At 43.1% G+C, this 14,361-nt stretch overlaps 1 protein-coding gene across 1 annotated transcript in view; it reads right to left on the bottom strand.

The window, feature by feature from the left end:
* Window positions 1–1,176, bottom strand: part of LOC311098836 (uncharacterized protein) — a gene marked incomplete at its 3' end in the record, with an annotated part of 31,252 nt that extends 30,076 nt beyond the window's left edge. The window contains exon 1 of the mRNA XM_084139404.1: window positions 1,108–1,176. Within this exon, the coding sequence (XP_083995530.1) occupies window positions 1,108–1,162 (55 nt within the window). The 5' untranslated portion in view covers window positions 1,163–1,176. The remainder of the gene's footprint in view (window positions 1–1,107) is intronic.
* Window positions 1,177–14,361: the final 13,185 nt, after the last annotated feature.

Raw genomic sequence — 14,361 nt, 5'->3', positions numbered from 1 at the left:
GGAAAGTAATAAAGGGAAATATATTTTTAAAAAGCTTAATATTAAAGCTGATCTACCCCCTAATTTTTTTTTAAACAAACATTTAAAAAAAAAAAAAATGAAAAAACCCCAGATAGAACTACTTTCAATGAAATATCATAATATCATAATTATATTCAATTGCAAATATTATAATATATATTTAAAATATCCGAATTCTATTCCATTTCAAATATTATAATATCTATTTCAAATATCAGAATTCTATTCCATTTCAAATATTATAATATCTATTTAAAATATCAGAATTCTATTCCATTTCAAATATTATAATATCTATTTAAAATATCAGAATTATATTCCATTTCAAATATTATAATATCTATTTAAAATATCAGAATTCTGTTCCATTTCAAATATTATATAATATATATTTAAAATATCAGAGTTCTATTTGCATCAAATATCAGAATTCTACTCCAAAAGTAATATTGTCAGTGGAACATTCAACAGCTGTACAATAGAGAATACCAGAGAGATATCGTAAGTTTTAGTTATCCATGTAGTCTACCCCAGTGTTCTTACCCCCTGATAGAAAACCTATCCCCATACAGAGAAAACCTCTGTGATACGGTTATTTGGGATCTGACATCAAGACACGTGGTAAAGTACAGTAGGAGGGATGACATATCAGGTATATGACTGGATATCCAGTATATTTCAGTGACAGTTATCTGAAGAAGAGTGAAGAGTGGCTTGTCAATCCCTTCCCAGGCCTGACTCCTGCCAGGTCACACAGGAAGCCTGGCGTGTTTTGACAGGGCTCGCTGGGTGTCTTGTGTGTCCTGGTAGGACCCAGGCTACCCTGTATTGCCTTTCCTCTTGTTGTTTGTTTATCATGTTTGAATGTTTGTTGTCACTGTGCTGTTGTAGTCGTTGTCTTTGATTTAAAAAGAAATAAACAGCAAAAAATTACTAACAAACATGTGAGTAGCCCATCCCTAACATCAATTGAAACTATCAGCACTACTGCCTGTCACTTGCCGGCCTTTCCGATCAGATTATTGGTATACATATCTAATCAATAGAGTGAATATTAGAGCAAAGGTAGAATGGTAGAATATTTACCTGATCCTTGGACAAGAGCTGATAGAAAAACAATGTAACGTAATAGAGCTGCCATACTTTTTGTTGAACATACGGAGTAAAACAGGAAGTTAAAGTAACTTCCTCAACTAAGCGTGCCTCAGCAGCCACTTAAGTAGCACATTATACGTCACAAATGTGTGGGTTACATATTTTTCAGCCTGTAAGATTTGGGTAAATTCCAATTGAAAGCAGTCAATTCATGAAGTGAACTGAAATTCCAATTCAGTAATTGAAAAAATAGCTTCTATTTCAAATAAAAATGTATTTGTCACATGTTACAGTGAAATGCTTACTTACAAGCCCTTAACCAACAACGCAGTTTTAAGAACATAGCGTCAAGGAAATATTTACTAAATAAACTAAAGTAAAATAAAAATAAAAGGTAACACAATAAAATAACAGGTTAGTCTAGGTATTTTGTACGTGTTGGTAGGGGTAACGTGACTATGCATAGATACTATACAGCGAGTAGCAGCAGTGTAAAAACAAAAGGGGGTGGTCAATGCAAATAGTCCGGGTGGCCATTTGATTAATTGTTCAGCAGTCTTATGGCTGTTAAGGAGCCTTTTGGACCTAGACTTGCCGCTCTGGTACCGCTTTCCATGTGATAGCAGAGAGAACAGTCTATGACTTGGGTAACTGAAGTCGTTGACAATTTTTTGGGCCTTCCTGGATGGCAGGAAGCTTGGCCCCAGTGATGTACTGGGCTGTACGCACTACTCTCTGTAGCGCCTTATGGTCGGATGCCGAGAAGTTGCCATACCAGGCGGTGATGCAACCGGTCAGGATGCTCTCGATAGTGCAGCAGTATAAAGTTTTAAGGATCTGGGGATCCATGTCTCCTGAGGGGGAAAAGGCGTTGTCGTGCCCTCTTCACAACTTTGTTGTGAATGACTTCTTAGTAAACTGAAATTGAGAAACGATTTATGTCCAAAGTTTGTGTAGATTAAAATCACTCCCTGCATTGACTGGCTTTTGGATTAAAATTGATCCCAACCCTATTGTAAAGAATCAACATCGTAATGAATTTTCTAATTATAACAAGTATTTTTTCTTATGTTAAAAAGACGTTCCGAAAACGTCCGAAACCCTACCTCTTCAAATAGAATCTTAAATAACACGTCAGTAAGTCTTATCCCCCCCCTCCAAAAAAACGTGCACCTGTTTTTTACTAATAGCACTGATTTTGCTGTTAACTTTATTGTTGAGAAAAAATATACTTGCTACGACTGTGATATGTGGTTGTCTCACCTAGCTATCTTAAGATGAATGCACTAACTGTAAGTTGCTCTTAATAAGAGCGTCTGCTAAATGACAAAAATGTAAAGGTAAATGCAATGTTGTAAGAATTATTTTAAATTTCAAATAAACTTTTATAACCAAAACAGATAAAACCCCAGCAGGCAAAATGTGGCACATGACGTCTTAAAGGGATACTTCATGATTTTGGCAAGGCCTTTATTTACTTAACATTTTTATGTCTCTTTGTCCAGTATGAAGAAAGTTAGAGGTGGTTTCGCAAGCCAATGCTAACTAGCGTTAGCTTAATGACTGGAATTCTATCAAAAAAAAAAAAAATCATTAAACATACAAATACAAAAATCCTGCAAAATTAGTGAACTAGGCCTTTACTACTCCTGTATTAGCAGAGAAATGTTACATTTTCAGGATGGAAAAACAGTTTAATTGTCAACTTAAACGACCGAAACCAGATAGAAAGCATGCAGAAAAGATTTTGAACTATATATACACTGCTCAAAAAAATAAAGGGAACACTAAAATAACACATCCTAGATCTGAATGAATGAAATAATCTTATTAAATACTTTTTTCTTTACATAGTTGAATGCGCTGACAACAAAATCACACAAAAATTATCAATGGAAATCAAATTTATCAAGCCATGGAGGTCTGGATTTGGAGTCACCCTCAAAATTAAAGTGGAAAACCACACTACAGGCTGATCCAACTTTGATGTAATGTCCTTAAAACAAGTCAAAATGAGGCTCAGTAGTGTGTGTGGCCTCCACGTGCCTGTATGACCTCCCTACAACGCCTGGGCATGCTCTTGATGAGGTGGCGGATGGTCTCCTGAGGGATCTCCTCCCAGACCTGGACTAAAGCATCCGCCAACTCCTGGACAGTCTGTGGTGCAACGTGGCGTTGGTGGATGGAGCGAGACATGATGTCCCAGATGTGCTCAATTGGATTCAGGTCTGGGGAACGGGCGGGCCTGTCCATAGCATCAATGCCTTCCTCTTGCAGGAACTGCTGACACACTCCAGCCACATGAGGTCTAGCATTGTCTTGCATTAGGAGGAACCCAGGGCCAACCGCACCAGCATATGGTCTCACAAGGGGTCTGAGGATCTCATCTCGGTACCTAATGGCAGTCAGGCTACCTCTGGCGAGCACATGGAGGGCTGTGCGGCCCCCCAAAGAAATGCCACCCCACACCATGACTGACCCACCGCCAAACCGGTCATTCTGGAGGATGTTGCAGGCAGCAGAACGTTCTCCACAGCATCTCCAGACTCTGTCACGTCTGTCACGTGCTCAGTGTGAACCTGCTTTCATCTGTGAAGAGCACAGGGCGCCAGTGGCGAATTTGCCAATCTTGGTGTTCTCTGGCAAATGCCAAACGTCCTGCACGGTGTTGGGCTGTAAGCACAACCCCCACCTGTGGACGTCGGGCCCTCATACCACCCTCATGGAGTCTGTTTCTGACCGTTTGAGCAGACACATGCACATTTGTGGCCTGCTGGAGGTCATTTTGCAGGGCTCTGGCAGTGCTCCTCCTGCTCCTCCTTGCACAAAGGCGGAGGTAGCAGTCCTGCTGCTGGGTTGTTGCCCTCCTACGGCCTCCTCCACGTCTCCTGATGTACTGGCCTGTCTCCTGGTAACGCCTCCATGCTCTGGACACTACGCTAACAGACACAGCAAACCTTCTTGCCACAGCTCGCATTGATGTGCCATCCTGGATGAGCTGCACTACCTGAGCCACTTGTGTGGGTTGTAGACTCCGTCTCATGCTACCACTAGAGTGAAAGCACCGCCAGCATTCAAAAGTGACCAAAACATCAGCCAGGAAGCATAGGAACTGAGAAGTGGTCTGTGGTCACCATCTGCAAAACCAGTCCTTTATTGGGGGTGTCTTGCTAATTGCCTATAATTTCCACCTGTTGTCTATTCCATTTGCACAACAGCATGTGAAATGTATTGTCAATCAGTGTTGCTTCCTAAGTGGACAGTTTGATTTCAAAGAAGTGTGATTGACTTGGAGTTACATTGTGTTGTTTAAGTGTTCCCTTTATTTTTTTGAGCAGTGTATATATGTTTTAATAATACTATCTTTGAGAACTAACAATCAAATAAACGCTAGACAGTCAGGGAGAATCAAACATTTCTAAAACCGGGCACTGCCCATTGATATTGTTATAATGTTGGAGCAGAGTAACTGCTGAAATTATCTCTCAGCTCCATTCCAAACTGTGGAGAATTACTGAAAATCTGCTTCAACACTGCAAAACGTTCTCTCAGATCAATGGAGAAATGTGTAGAATTGGAAAATTGCTTTACAACAGCAAAGTTCTCTCTACACCGCCAAGATACCTTTCTAGCTAATAGACTATGTTAAAATGTACACTTCCTCTTGTACTGTGAGGAGGTCAAAGTAATTAAACTATCTATCAAATCTATTCATTTAAAAAATGTATTACTTCTCCTTACCATTATCCTTCACTTGATGATAAGACAAGATGTGACTTTTTTTTTGTTGCCAACGTATGATTGGGTCCCTGGGTCGCCGGTTTGCCTGGGCGGGGGTCCCTGGGCAAGAACAGTTTGAAAACCCCTGTTCTACAGTACATTTGGCATGTACCAATAAGAAAAGAATCATGAAATCTACAGTGTTATATATTTGTATGTTTTGAAAGCGTATGAATGGACGACTGTTGACATTGAAGCTGCTTCAGTACAAACACTAATGTCTGGCACCCTATTTCCTATATAGTGCACTACTTTTGACCAGGGACCAAGAAGCTCTATAAAGGGAATAGGGTACTATTTGGGATACATTCTAAGCATTCAGGGCCTTTCCATGGCCTTCCCCGTCCCAAGCCAAAAGACACTGAACTCCTTTACATCTCTCTCTACGTACCAATATTATGTAAATGAACAACAAGCAATGAATTCATAATTTGAACAGTTGTAGTAAACTTTTAACAGACCCTGCTTAGAATCCAGTGTACGCCAGAACTGGGTTGAAATACTATTTCAAATCTTTCAAATACTTTTGAGCGATTGCTTTAGTCTGCCTGAAGTGCCAAGTGGGCGACGTTTACCCTGTCGGGACTATTCTATTGGTTCCATTAAACCAGGCAAGCTCAATCAAGCACAGATCAAGTATTTGAGATGATTTCAAATAGTATTTCAACCCAGGTCTGCTGTTTGTGTCTAAGTATGTAGGCTCTCAGACATTGCTGATGCGGACACTGACTCTGACCCTACTTTCTCTGACCCTCCCTCTCCCTTCCTCTCCTCTCTCCCTGTAACTCTGCTCCAATTGGATCTTCTCTGGGTCAGTGCCCTCAACCCTGCTCCCTTCTCCTCCTCCTCTGCCATTGTAACTCTGAGGGCGAGACATTTGGAAAAGGGGCGTGGTAAGGTAGGGGGGGAGAAGGGGAGAGAGAGCGAGAGAGAGAAACTTGAAATACAGATTCAATGTGATCTCTTTGATTTCAAGGGCAGGAAATAGCCCTGCCACACACACACAAACACACTCACACACAGATCCATTGGCACACTTCTAGGGTACGTCCAAAATGGCATACTATTCCTTACATAGTGCAGTACTTGACCAGGGCCCAAAAGTATATAGGAAATAGGATGCGTGGTGGATCTGCCTGCCTCCTGGGCTTCACCACCTCCTGTGCCCCTTTTAGTTTTTTGTATGTTTGATTTTAATTAGCATGGTTTTAAAGTGAAGGAGTAGTGGAAATGGATGAACTGATAAAAGTGAACGCAAAGTATGGAAAACTTAACTATGAATATGGATTGATGTCTAGAACATCATTGCTACGTTTTATTGTGAAAACCATACCTTCAAAATACGTTTGAATACTGTTCCTTTGTTCTTTGCCTCTACTTCACACTACCTGCTCAACCCAGATTCTAAAGAATACAGTGGGGGAAAAAAGTATTTAGTCAGCCACCAATTGTGCAAGTTCTCCCACTTAAAAAGATGAGAGAGGCCTGTAATTATCATCATAGGTACACGTCAACTATGACAGACAAATTGAGAATTTTTTCCCCAGAAAATCACATTGTAGGATTTTTAATGAATTTATTTGCAAATTATGGTGGAAAATAAGTATTTGGTCACCTACAAACAAGCAACATTTCTGGCTCTCACAGACCTGTAACTTATTCTTTAAGAGGCTCCTCTGTCCTCCACTCGTTACCTGTATTAATGGCACCTGTTTGAACTTGTTATCAGTATAAAAGACACCTGTCCACAACCTCAAACAGTCACACTCCAAACTCCACTATGGCCAAGATCAAAGAGCTGTCAAAGGACACCAGAAACAAAATTGTAGACCTGCACCAGGCTGGGAAGACTGAATCTGCAATAGGTAAGCAGCTTGGTTTGAAGAAATCAACTGTGGGAGCAATTATTAGGAAATGGAAGACATACAAGACCACTGATAATCTCCCTCGATCTGGGGCTCCACGCAAGATCTCACCCCGTGGGGTCAAAATGATCACAAGAACGGTGAGCAAAAATCCCAGAACCATACGGGGGGACCTAGTGAATGACCTGCAGAGAGCTGGGACCAAAGTAACAAAGCCTACCATCAGTAACACACTACGCCGCCAGAGACTCAAATCCTGCAATGCCAGACGTGTCCCCCTGCTTAAGCCAGTACATGTCCAGGCCCGTCTGAAGTTTGCTAGAGTGCATTTGGATGATCCAGAAGAGGATTGGGAGAATGTCATATGATCAGATGAAACCAAAATATAACTTTTTGGTAAAAACTCAACTTGTCGTGTTTGGAGGACAAAGAATGCTGAGTTGCATCGAAAGAACACCATACCTACTGTGAAGCATAGGGGTGGAAACATCATGCTTTGGGGCTGTTTTTCTTCAAAGGGACCAGGACGACTGATCCGTGTAAAGGAAAGAATGAATGGGGCCATGTATCGTGAGATTTTGAGTGAAAACGGCAGGTAGCTTAGTGGGTAAGAGTGTTGTGCCAGTAACCGAAAGGTTGCTGGTTCTAATCCCCGAGCCGACTAGGTGAAAAATCTGTCGATGTGCCCTTAAGCAAGGCACTTAACCCTAATTGCTCCTGTAAGTCGCTCTGGATAAGAGCGTCTGCTAAATGACTAAAATGTAAATGTAAATGTAAAACCTCCTTCCATCAGCAAGGGCATTGAAGATGAAACGTGGCTGGGTCTTTCAGCATGACAATGATCCCAAACACACCGCCCGGGCAACGAAGGAGTGGCTTCGTAAGAAGCATTTCAAGGTCCTGGAGTGGCCTAGCCAGTCTCCAGATCTCAACCCCATAGAAAATCTTTGGAGGGAGTTGAAAGTCCGTGTTGCCCAGCGACAGCCCCAAAACATCACTGCTCTAGAGGAGATCTGCATGGAGGAATGGGCCAAAATACCAGCAACAGTGTGTGAAAACCTTGTGAAGACTTACAGAAAACGTTTGACCTGTGTCATTGCCAACAAAGGGTATATAACAAAGTATTGAGAAACTTTTGTTATTGACCAAATACTTATTTTCCACCATAATTTGCAAATAAATTCATTAAAAATCCTACAATGTGATTTTCTGGAGAAAAAAAATCTCATTTTGTCTGTCATAGTTGACGTGTACCTATGATGAAAATTACAGGCCTCTCTCATCTTTTTAAGTGGGAGAACTTGCACAATTGGTGGCTGACTAAATATTTTTTTCCCCCACTGTATGTCAAGTTTTTTATAACAACTTATAAAGCATTACTCTATATCTGCAGGCTTTAAGTAAAGTGTTAGCAAGTTTTACTTATATGAAAGACGTATGCGCACCATGAACAGCACCTAGCCTGTTGTTGTTACTGCTGTCAGTGTGGTTGCTCAATTTAGGGCAACAGGAAGCAGACACAAGCAAACCGACTTTTCACACTATATCCTCTTGGTTACTTTGTATATCTGTCCGTCTATCAATCATATTCATTTGAGCACCATCTTAACACCATGAAGTTGAAAATGTCTCTCCTTTTGGGGTTTGGATTGCTGACCTGCATAGCATCATCAGGTAGTCTTGTGTGTATCCTGTGTCTATATGAATACATTATGTAGCCTACGACAAAAAAATAAACAGACTTGATATTCAACCGTTCGCCACACAAAAGTAAAAAAAAAAATATATAGATATATATATATAGTGTTTTTATGATTAAAAAAATTGATATAATCCAAACTGACCTGTCATAATTATTTGATTTTACCATCATTTTTGTGATACTTGTTATTGTGGAAATGCTTGATGTATTCCATCTTACATTTTCACATGAAGTGTTCTGCCTATTTATTTCACAGACCTTCCCTGGGACAAGGTCATCGATGAGGAACCCCTTGTCGGCCATTGCTGCCCAGTCCTCGGTGAGAAAGTGTTGGATACCTGACTGTTTGAACAGTTATTTGTCGCTGATGGAGCCGGCATACAGTGAGGACACAAAGGTGATCGGTCCATGAATTATTATTCCCACTAAGGCCTTCATTGTGCAGTGCGGTTTGTAGTTGGAGAACATCTCACTCTGCAGCAGACGAGAGAACGGTGTCTGACACCTGAGCTCGGTGCAGTCAACGATGACCTGTGCGTCTGGGTAGCTTTTAAATTCCTCCAGCAGGTTGGCCTTCACTTCCTCTTGTGACATCCAGATAGTAACTGCTCCGAGCAGGGTGTAAGGAAAGCTGGCCCAAGTGACGATGGTCCTACTGACTGTAGAGGGATGGATGTGAAACCCAGTGGCGGCTCCTGAAAAAATTCCCAGGGGGGGCAATTTTTCTGATGATTTAGGTGACACATTTTAAAAAAGATATGTCCAGCAACAACATGAAGACAGGGGCAGCATATAAGTCAATACTGATATACACATTACTTGCTTCAAAAAGGCCTCATGGTTGAATTGGAAATATGTGCACCTGAGCATAATTCACAACAAGCAAGCAGGAGCTTTTGATAGAGGCTACTGAAAACATTGATGCAAGTTATTGGTAATAGGAAATTTTTATAGACTTCCATATTCTGCCCTCTTGTATAGATTTGTGAAAATGAACAGTGATAGACATTTTGCCTGAAAACAGAATTTGACAATTATTTCTAGAAAAGGTAAACACATCTATCTGTATGGCTTTGTAAAAATGAACAACCATATTCTGGCCAATTGTATAGATTTGTAAATATGAACAACCATATTCTGGCCAATTGTATAGATTTGTAAAAAAAAGTTTTACTTTTTTTTTAATGAAAAATAACTATTTTAAACAACATCAACTGTGAACTGATTTGGGTGTGTGTGTGTTAAAGAGACAGACAGGGAGGGACAAAGAGAGAGAGAGGCTACATTACTTGTACTGAAACTGTTCTCTTCTCTCTTTCAATGCAGCAAAGCGGTCAATGACTTTCTCATTGAAATCAGGCATGCTGAGGACTAGTTTACTAGTTACTTTTTTGATGCGAGAAGTAGCTTGCTGCATGATAAAATTCAGCTGATGCACATAGCAATGCACGTAATGGGCATTCTTGAAATGCTCACGTACCTTTTGCTGCACACCAGCCTTCTCTCGCCTCATCACACTGGCTCCATCGTAAGCTTGCGCAATGAGTTTGACTTTCTCGTCGTCGGCAAAAAGACCGTTCAGTCTCTCCAAAAGCACACTGGCGATTGAGACTGAGGTTGATTCCGAGATGGGAAGGAACTCAAAAAAGCGCTCCTGCACTTTGTGGTTGTACCTCAGCACCAGCTGTGTCTGTGTAGAAACGTCCGTGGTCTCGTCAGCTTGGATAGCTACGAAGTTCGCCGACTTCACCTCCTCCACAATATGTTCCCTCATGACCGCTAGCATACACTCCAGTAGCTCGTTTTGAATGGTCTTTGATGTGAACTTCTTTCAAAGAGACAATCGAGTTGCACTGAACGCTAGCCATCTTGATAGTAGTACGTGAATTGATTGACGCTGCTACCCGCTCTTTTCTTAGTTACGTTCATGGTTATGTTACGTATGACGAAAGCGCGTAAGTGCAAGCCCTCAGAAACCCATAGAGATTGTATTGAAAGCTCTGATATTTGAAAAAAAAAAGATTTTACATGAGAGGCTATGAGAGACTTCTGGGCGATTTTCAACCTGACTGAAATCGCCCCAAAACGGGCGGGGCCATTTGAAGCACGACTTTAGCCTGATTGGACATTTAGTGGCAGATCAGACGTCTAGATTAGAACACTGATAACTACTGTTGCCGTGATATAATTGATTAGAAAAAAAATCCCTTGCTTTTCCCGTTTGGCAGTGCGTCGCCCATATCGCCCTAATGAACACACCGCCCCTGGTGAAACCGTTGGCCCAGGTCTCTGCCCTTCAACCCCAGAGGGAGATGTGTGAGAAAGAGGAATAGCTCATCCACTGGCTGTAACGTCTGTCTCTGTAACCCCAGGCACCATATAAAAGTATTTGGACAGTGACACATCTTTGGGTTTTTTGGCCCTGTATTCCAGCACTTTGGATTTGAAAAGATTAGTCCTATATGAATTGTGAATAACGATGAGTGAGAAGGATACAGCCGGGTCAAACATCACACCACCAAGACATGCTAACCTCCTCTGTTATTAGTAATGGTGAGAAGTTAGCATGTCTTGGGGTGTGATGTTTGACCTGGCTGTATCTTCCTCACTCATCATTATTAAACGATTCATTCAGGATTACCCATAATCATGGTAGCTTCCACTTTCATGTGAAAGTGTTTATAAACATATTATATCTATTCACAAAAAAAAGTGAATCCAAAAGTGACAACATAATGTCTATCTGAAACACAAGCAAAAAAATCTGCAAATGTATCCAACAAGTTTGTATAATCACAAGCTTGATGTACTCATTGAGTGCTAGGAATATGGGACAAAAATACTAAACTTTTGATTACTTTATTGTACATAACGTTAATCTGTCAAAATACTTTTGGTACCCTAAAATGGGGGGACTATGTACAAAACGTGATGTAATTTTTTTATGATTAATCCGATATGTTTGAAAATACCCTCTAATTAAAGCTCACAGTCTGCACTTTAACCTCATAGTCGTTGTATTTTAAATACAAAGTGCTGGAGTATAGAGCCAAAACAACAACAAAAATGTGTCACTGTCCAAATACTTTTGGAGTTATAAGTAATTACAGTATATAAGTAATTGTTTAGTTCGATGTCATTGCTGTACACTTTTATCACAATTGTTGTTCCTTTTTATAGGGCCTGCACAGCCATTTTGAAAGGCCAGCTGTCACGCCTAGTCCCACTCCCTCTAAACAGCGCGCAATGTCGCCAGTCTACTAACTACCGGTCCTGGCACCATCATTATGCACACCTAGACCTCATCACCTTGATTACTCTCCCTGTATTTAGCCCTCAGTAGCCTCAGTCTTCAGGCAGTATTGGTCATGGTCACGTTCTGTATGCTTCTCCTGTTTATCTGCCATTCTTATTCATTAAACTCACCTTCTGCACCTGCATCCTGTCTCCAAGCGTATACGTTGTAGCAGCATAATATTGTTACTAGTCACCAAAGTACTGTTCAATCTCTTTTATTTAACAGTGTAGTTTAACATACATGACATAATAAAAAACAAAGTATTATTGATATTAATTAACACAATATTTCAACTAATTATGACATGAAAACCATCAATCTTACCGAGTACTTGGATGGAAGAGTGACCTCCTCATTCCTCTGAGTGACTCTTGCTGCTTGAGTAACGCGCACAAGCTTGGCAGCTGCTGGCTCAATCTATCACGACTCAGGACAAGGCCCAGATGCAGATATCCTCTTGCTCCGGGAAGAGCGGTGGCTGATATCCCAGGGAACACTCAAAAGGCGAGAGACCAGTGGCAAAGCAGGGAAGGGTGTTGCGGGGCGTACTCAACCCACACGAGTTGCTGGCTCCAGGTGGGGGGGTTGGCGGAGACAAGGCAGCGAAGAGTCATCTCCAGGTCCTGATTGGCTCACTCCAACTTGCCGTTAGACTGGGGGGTGGAACCCGGAGGACAGGCTGGCCGACGACCCAATGAGCGTGCAGAACGCCTTCCAGAACGAGAACTGAGGACCCCGGTCGGACACCATGTCCACCGTTAGTCCATGGATCCGGAAGACGAGAAGTCTTACTCTGCGCACCAATCGTGCAGGCGGCGACGAACGCGGAGACATCAGGGACCATAGTAGGCCACCAAAAGCGTTGTCGCACAAAGTCCAGGGTCCAATGGGCAGCTGCTAAGCCTGGAGGAGTGGGTCCACTCCAGGTCCAAGGGGCGGACAGCGTCAGGAACAAACATGGTGAGACATCATTTGACAGAACATTTCTATTAGAGCCATAAGCCTAATATTGGAACCCGGCCACCCTACAGTGTGCAGGACCCCATTGATTCGTACAGTTTGTAACACTCATCTCCCATCTGAATGATTGAAAAAAACTATGCAAAGTAACAAATTGTGATGTCATATCACGTAGAAGTGTGGTGTCATATCATGTAGAAGTGTGATGTCATATCACGTAGAAGTGTGATGTCATATCACATAGAAGTGTGATGTCATATCACGTAGAAGTGTGATGTCATATCACGTAGAAGTGTGATGTCATATCACGTAGAAGTGTCATATCATATCACGTAGAAGTGTGGTGTCATATCACGTAGAAGTGAATTACTTAGGCTTTAGGAAATGCAACCATCTACAGATATTGACGAGGAGTGGAGCAGGAGAGGAGGGGGACCCATGTACCCCACTTCAATTAAGCAGGCTTCAGTCATCCCCAAGATTTAAGCGGGAGACAAATCCATCTATGGCCTCCTCCTTGTCAGGCCTCTCACACTGGGCAGACAGGTGTCCTGGGAAGGACAGATCAGGCCTCTCACACTGGGCAGACAGGGGTCCTGGGAAGGACAGATCAGGCCTCTCACACTGGGCAGACATCGGTGCTGGGAAGGACAGATCAGGCCTCTCACACTGGGCAGACAGGTGTCCTGGGAAGGACAGATCAGGCCTCTCACACTGGGCAGACAGGGGTCCTGGGAAGGACAGATCAGGCCTCTCACACTGGGCAGACAGGTGTCCTGGGAAGGACAGATCAGGCCTCTCACACTGGGCAGACATCGGTCCTGGGAAGGACAGATCAGGCCTCTCACACTGGGCAGACAGGGGTCCTGGGAAGGACAGATCAGGCCTCTCACACTGGGCAGACAGGGGTCCTGGGAAGGACAGATCAGGCCTCTCACACTGGGCAGACAGGGATCCTGGGAAGGACAGATCAGGCCTCTCACACTGGGCAGACAGGGGTCCTGGGAAGGACAGATCAGGCCTCTCACACTGGGCAGACAGGGTCCTGGGAAGGACAGATCAGGCCTCTCACACTGGGCAGACAGGGGTCCTGGGAAGGACAGATCAGGCCTCTCACACTGGGCAGACAGGGGTCCTGGGAAGGACAGATCAGGCCTCTCACACTGGGCAGACAGGTGTCCTGGGAAGGACAGATCAGGCCTCTCACACTGGGCAGACAGGGGTCCTGGGAAGGACAGATCAGGCCTCTCACACTGGGAAGACAGGGATCCTGGGAAGGACAGATCAGGCCTCTCACACTGGGCAGACAGGGGTCCTGGGAAGGACAGATCAGGCCTCTCACACTGGGCAGACAGGGGTCCTGGTAAGAACAGATCAGGCCTCTCACACTGGGCAGACAGGGGTCCTGGGAAGGACAGATCAGGCCTCTCACACTGGGCAGACAGGGGTCCTGGGAAGGACAGATCAGGCCTCTCACACTGGGCAGACAGGGGTCCTGGTAAGGACAGATCAGGCCTCTCACACTGGGCAGACAGGTGTCCTGGGAAAGGACAGATCAGGCCTCTCACACTGGGCAGACAGCGGTCCTGGGAAGGACAGATCAGGCCTCTCACACTGGGCAGACATCGGTCCTGAGAAGG

The sequence above is a fragment of the Coregonus lavaretus genome (assembly GCF_964263955.1).
Source record: "Coregonus lavaretus genome assembly, chromosome: 23".
NCBI lineage: Eukaryota > Metazoa > Chordata > Actinopteri > Salmoniformes > Salmonidae > Coregonus > Coregonus lavaretus.
Note: the sequence above shows the minus strand (reverse complement) of the source record. Positions and strands in the feature narration are given on the sequence as shown.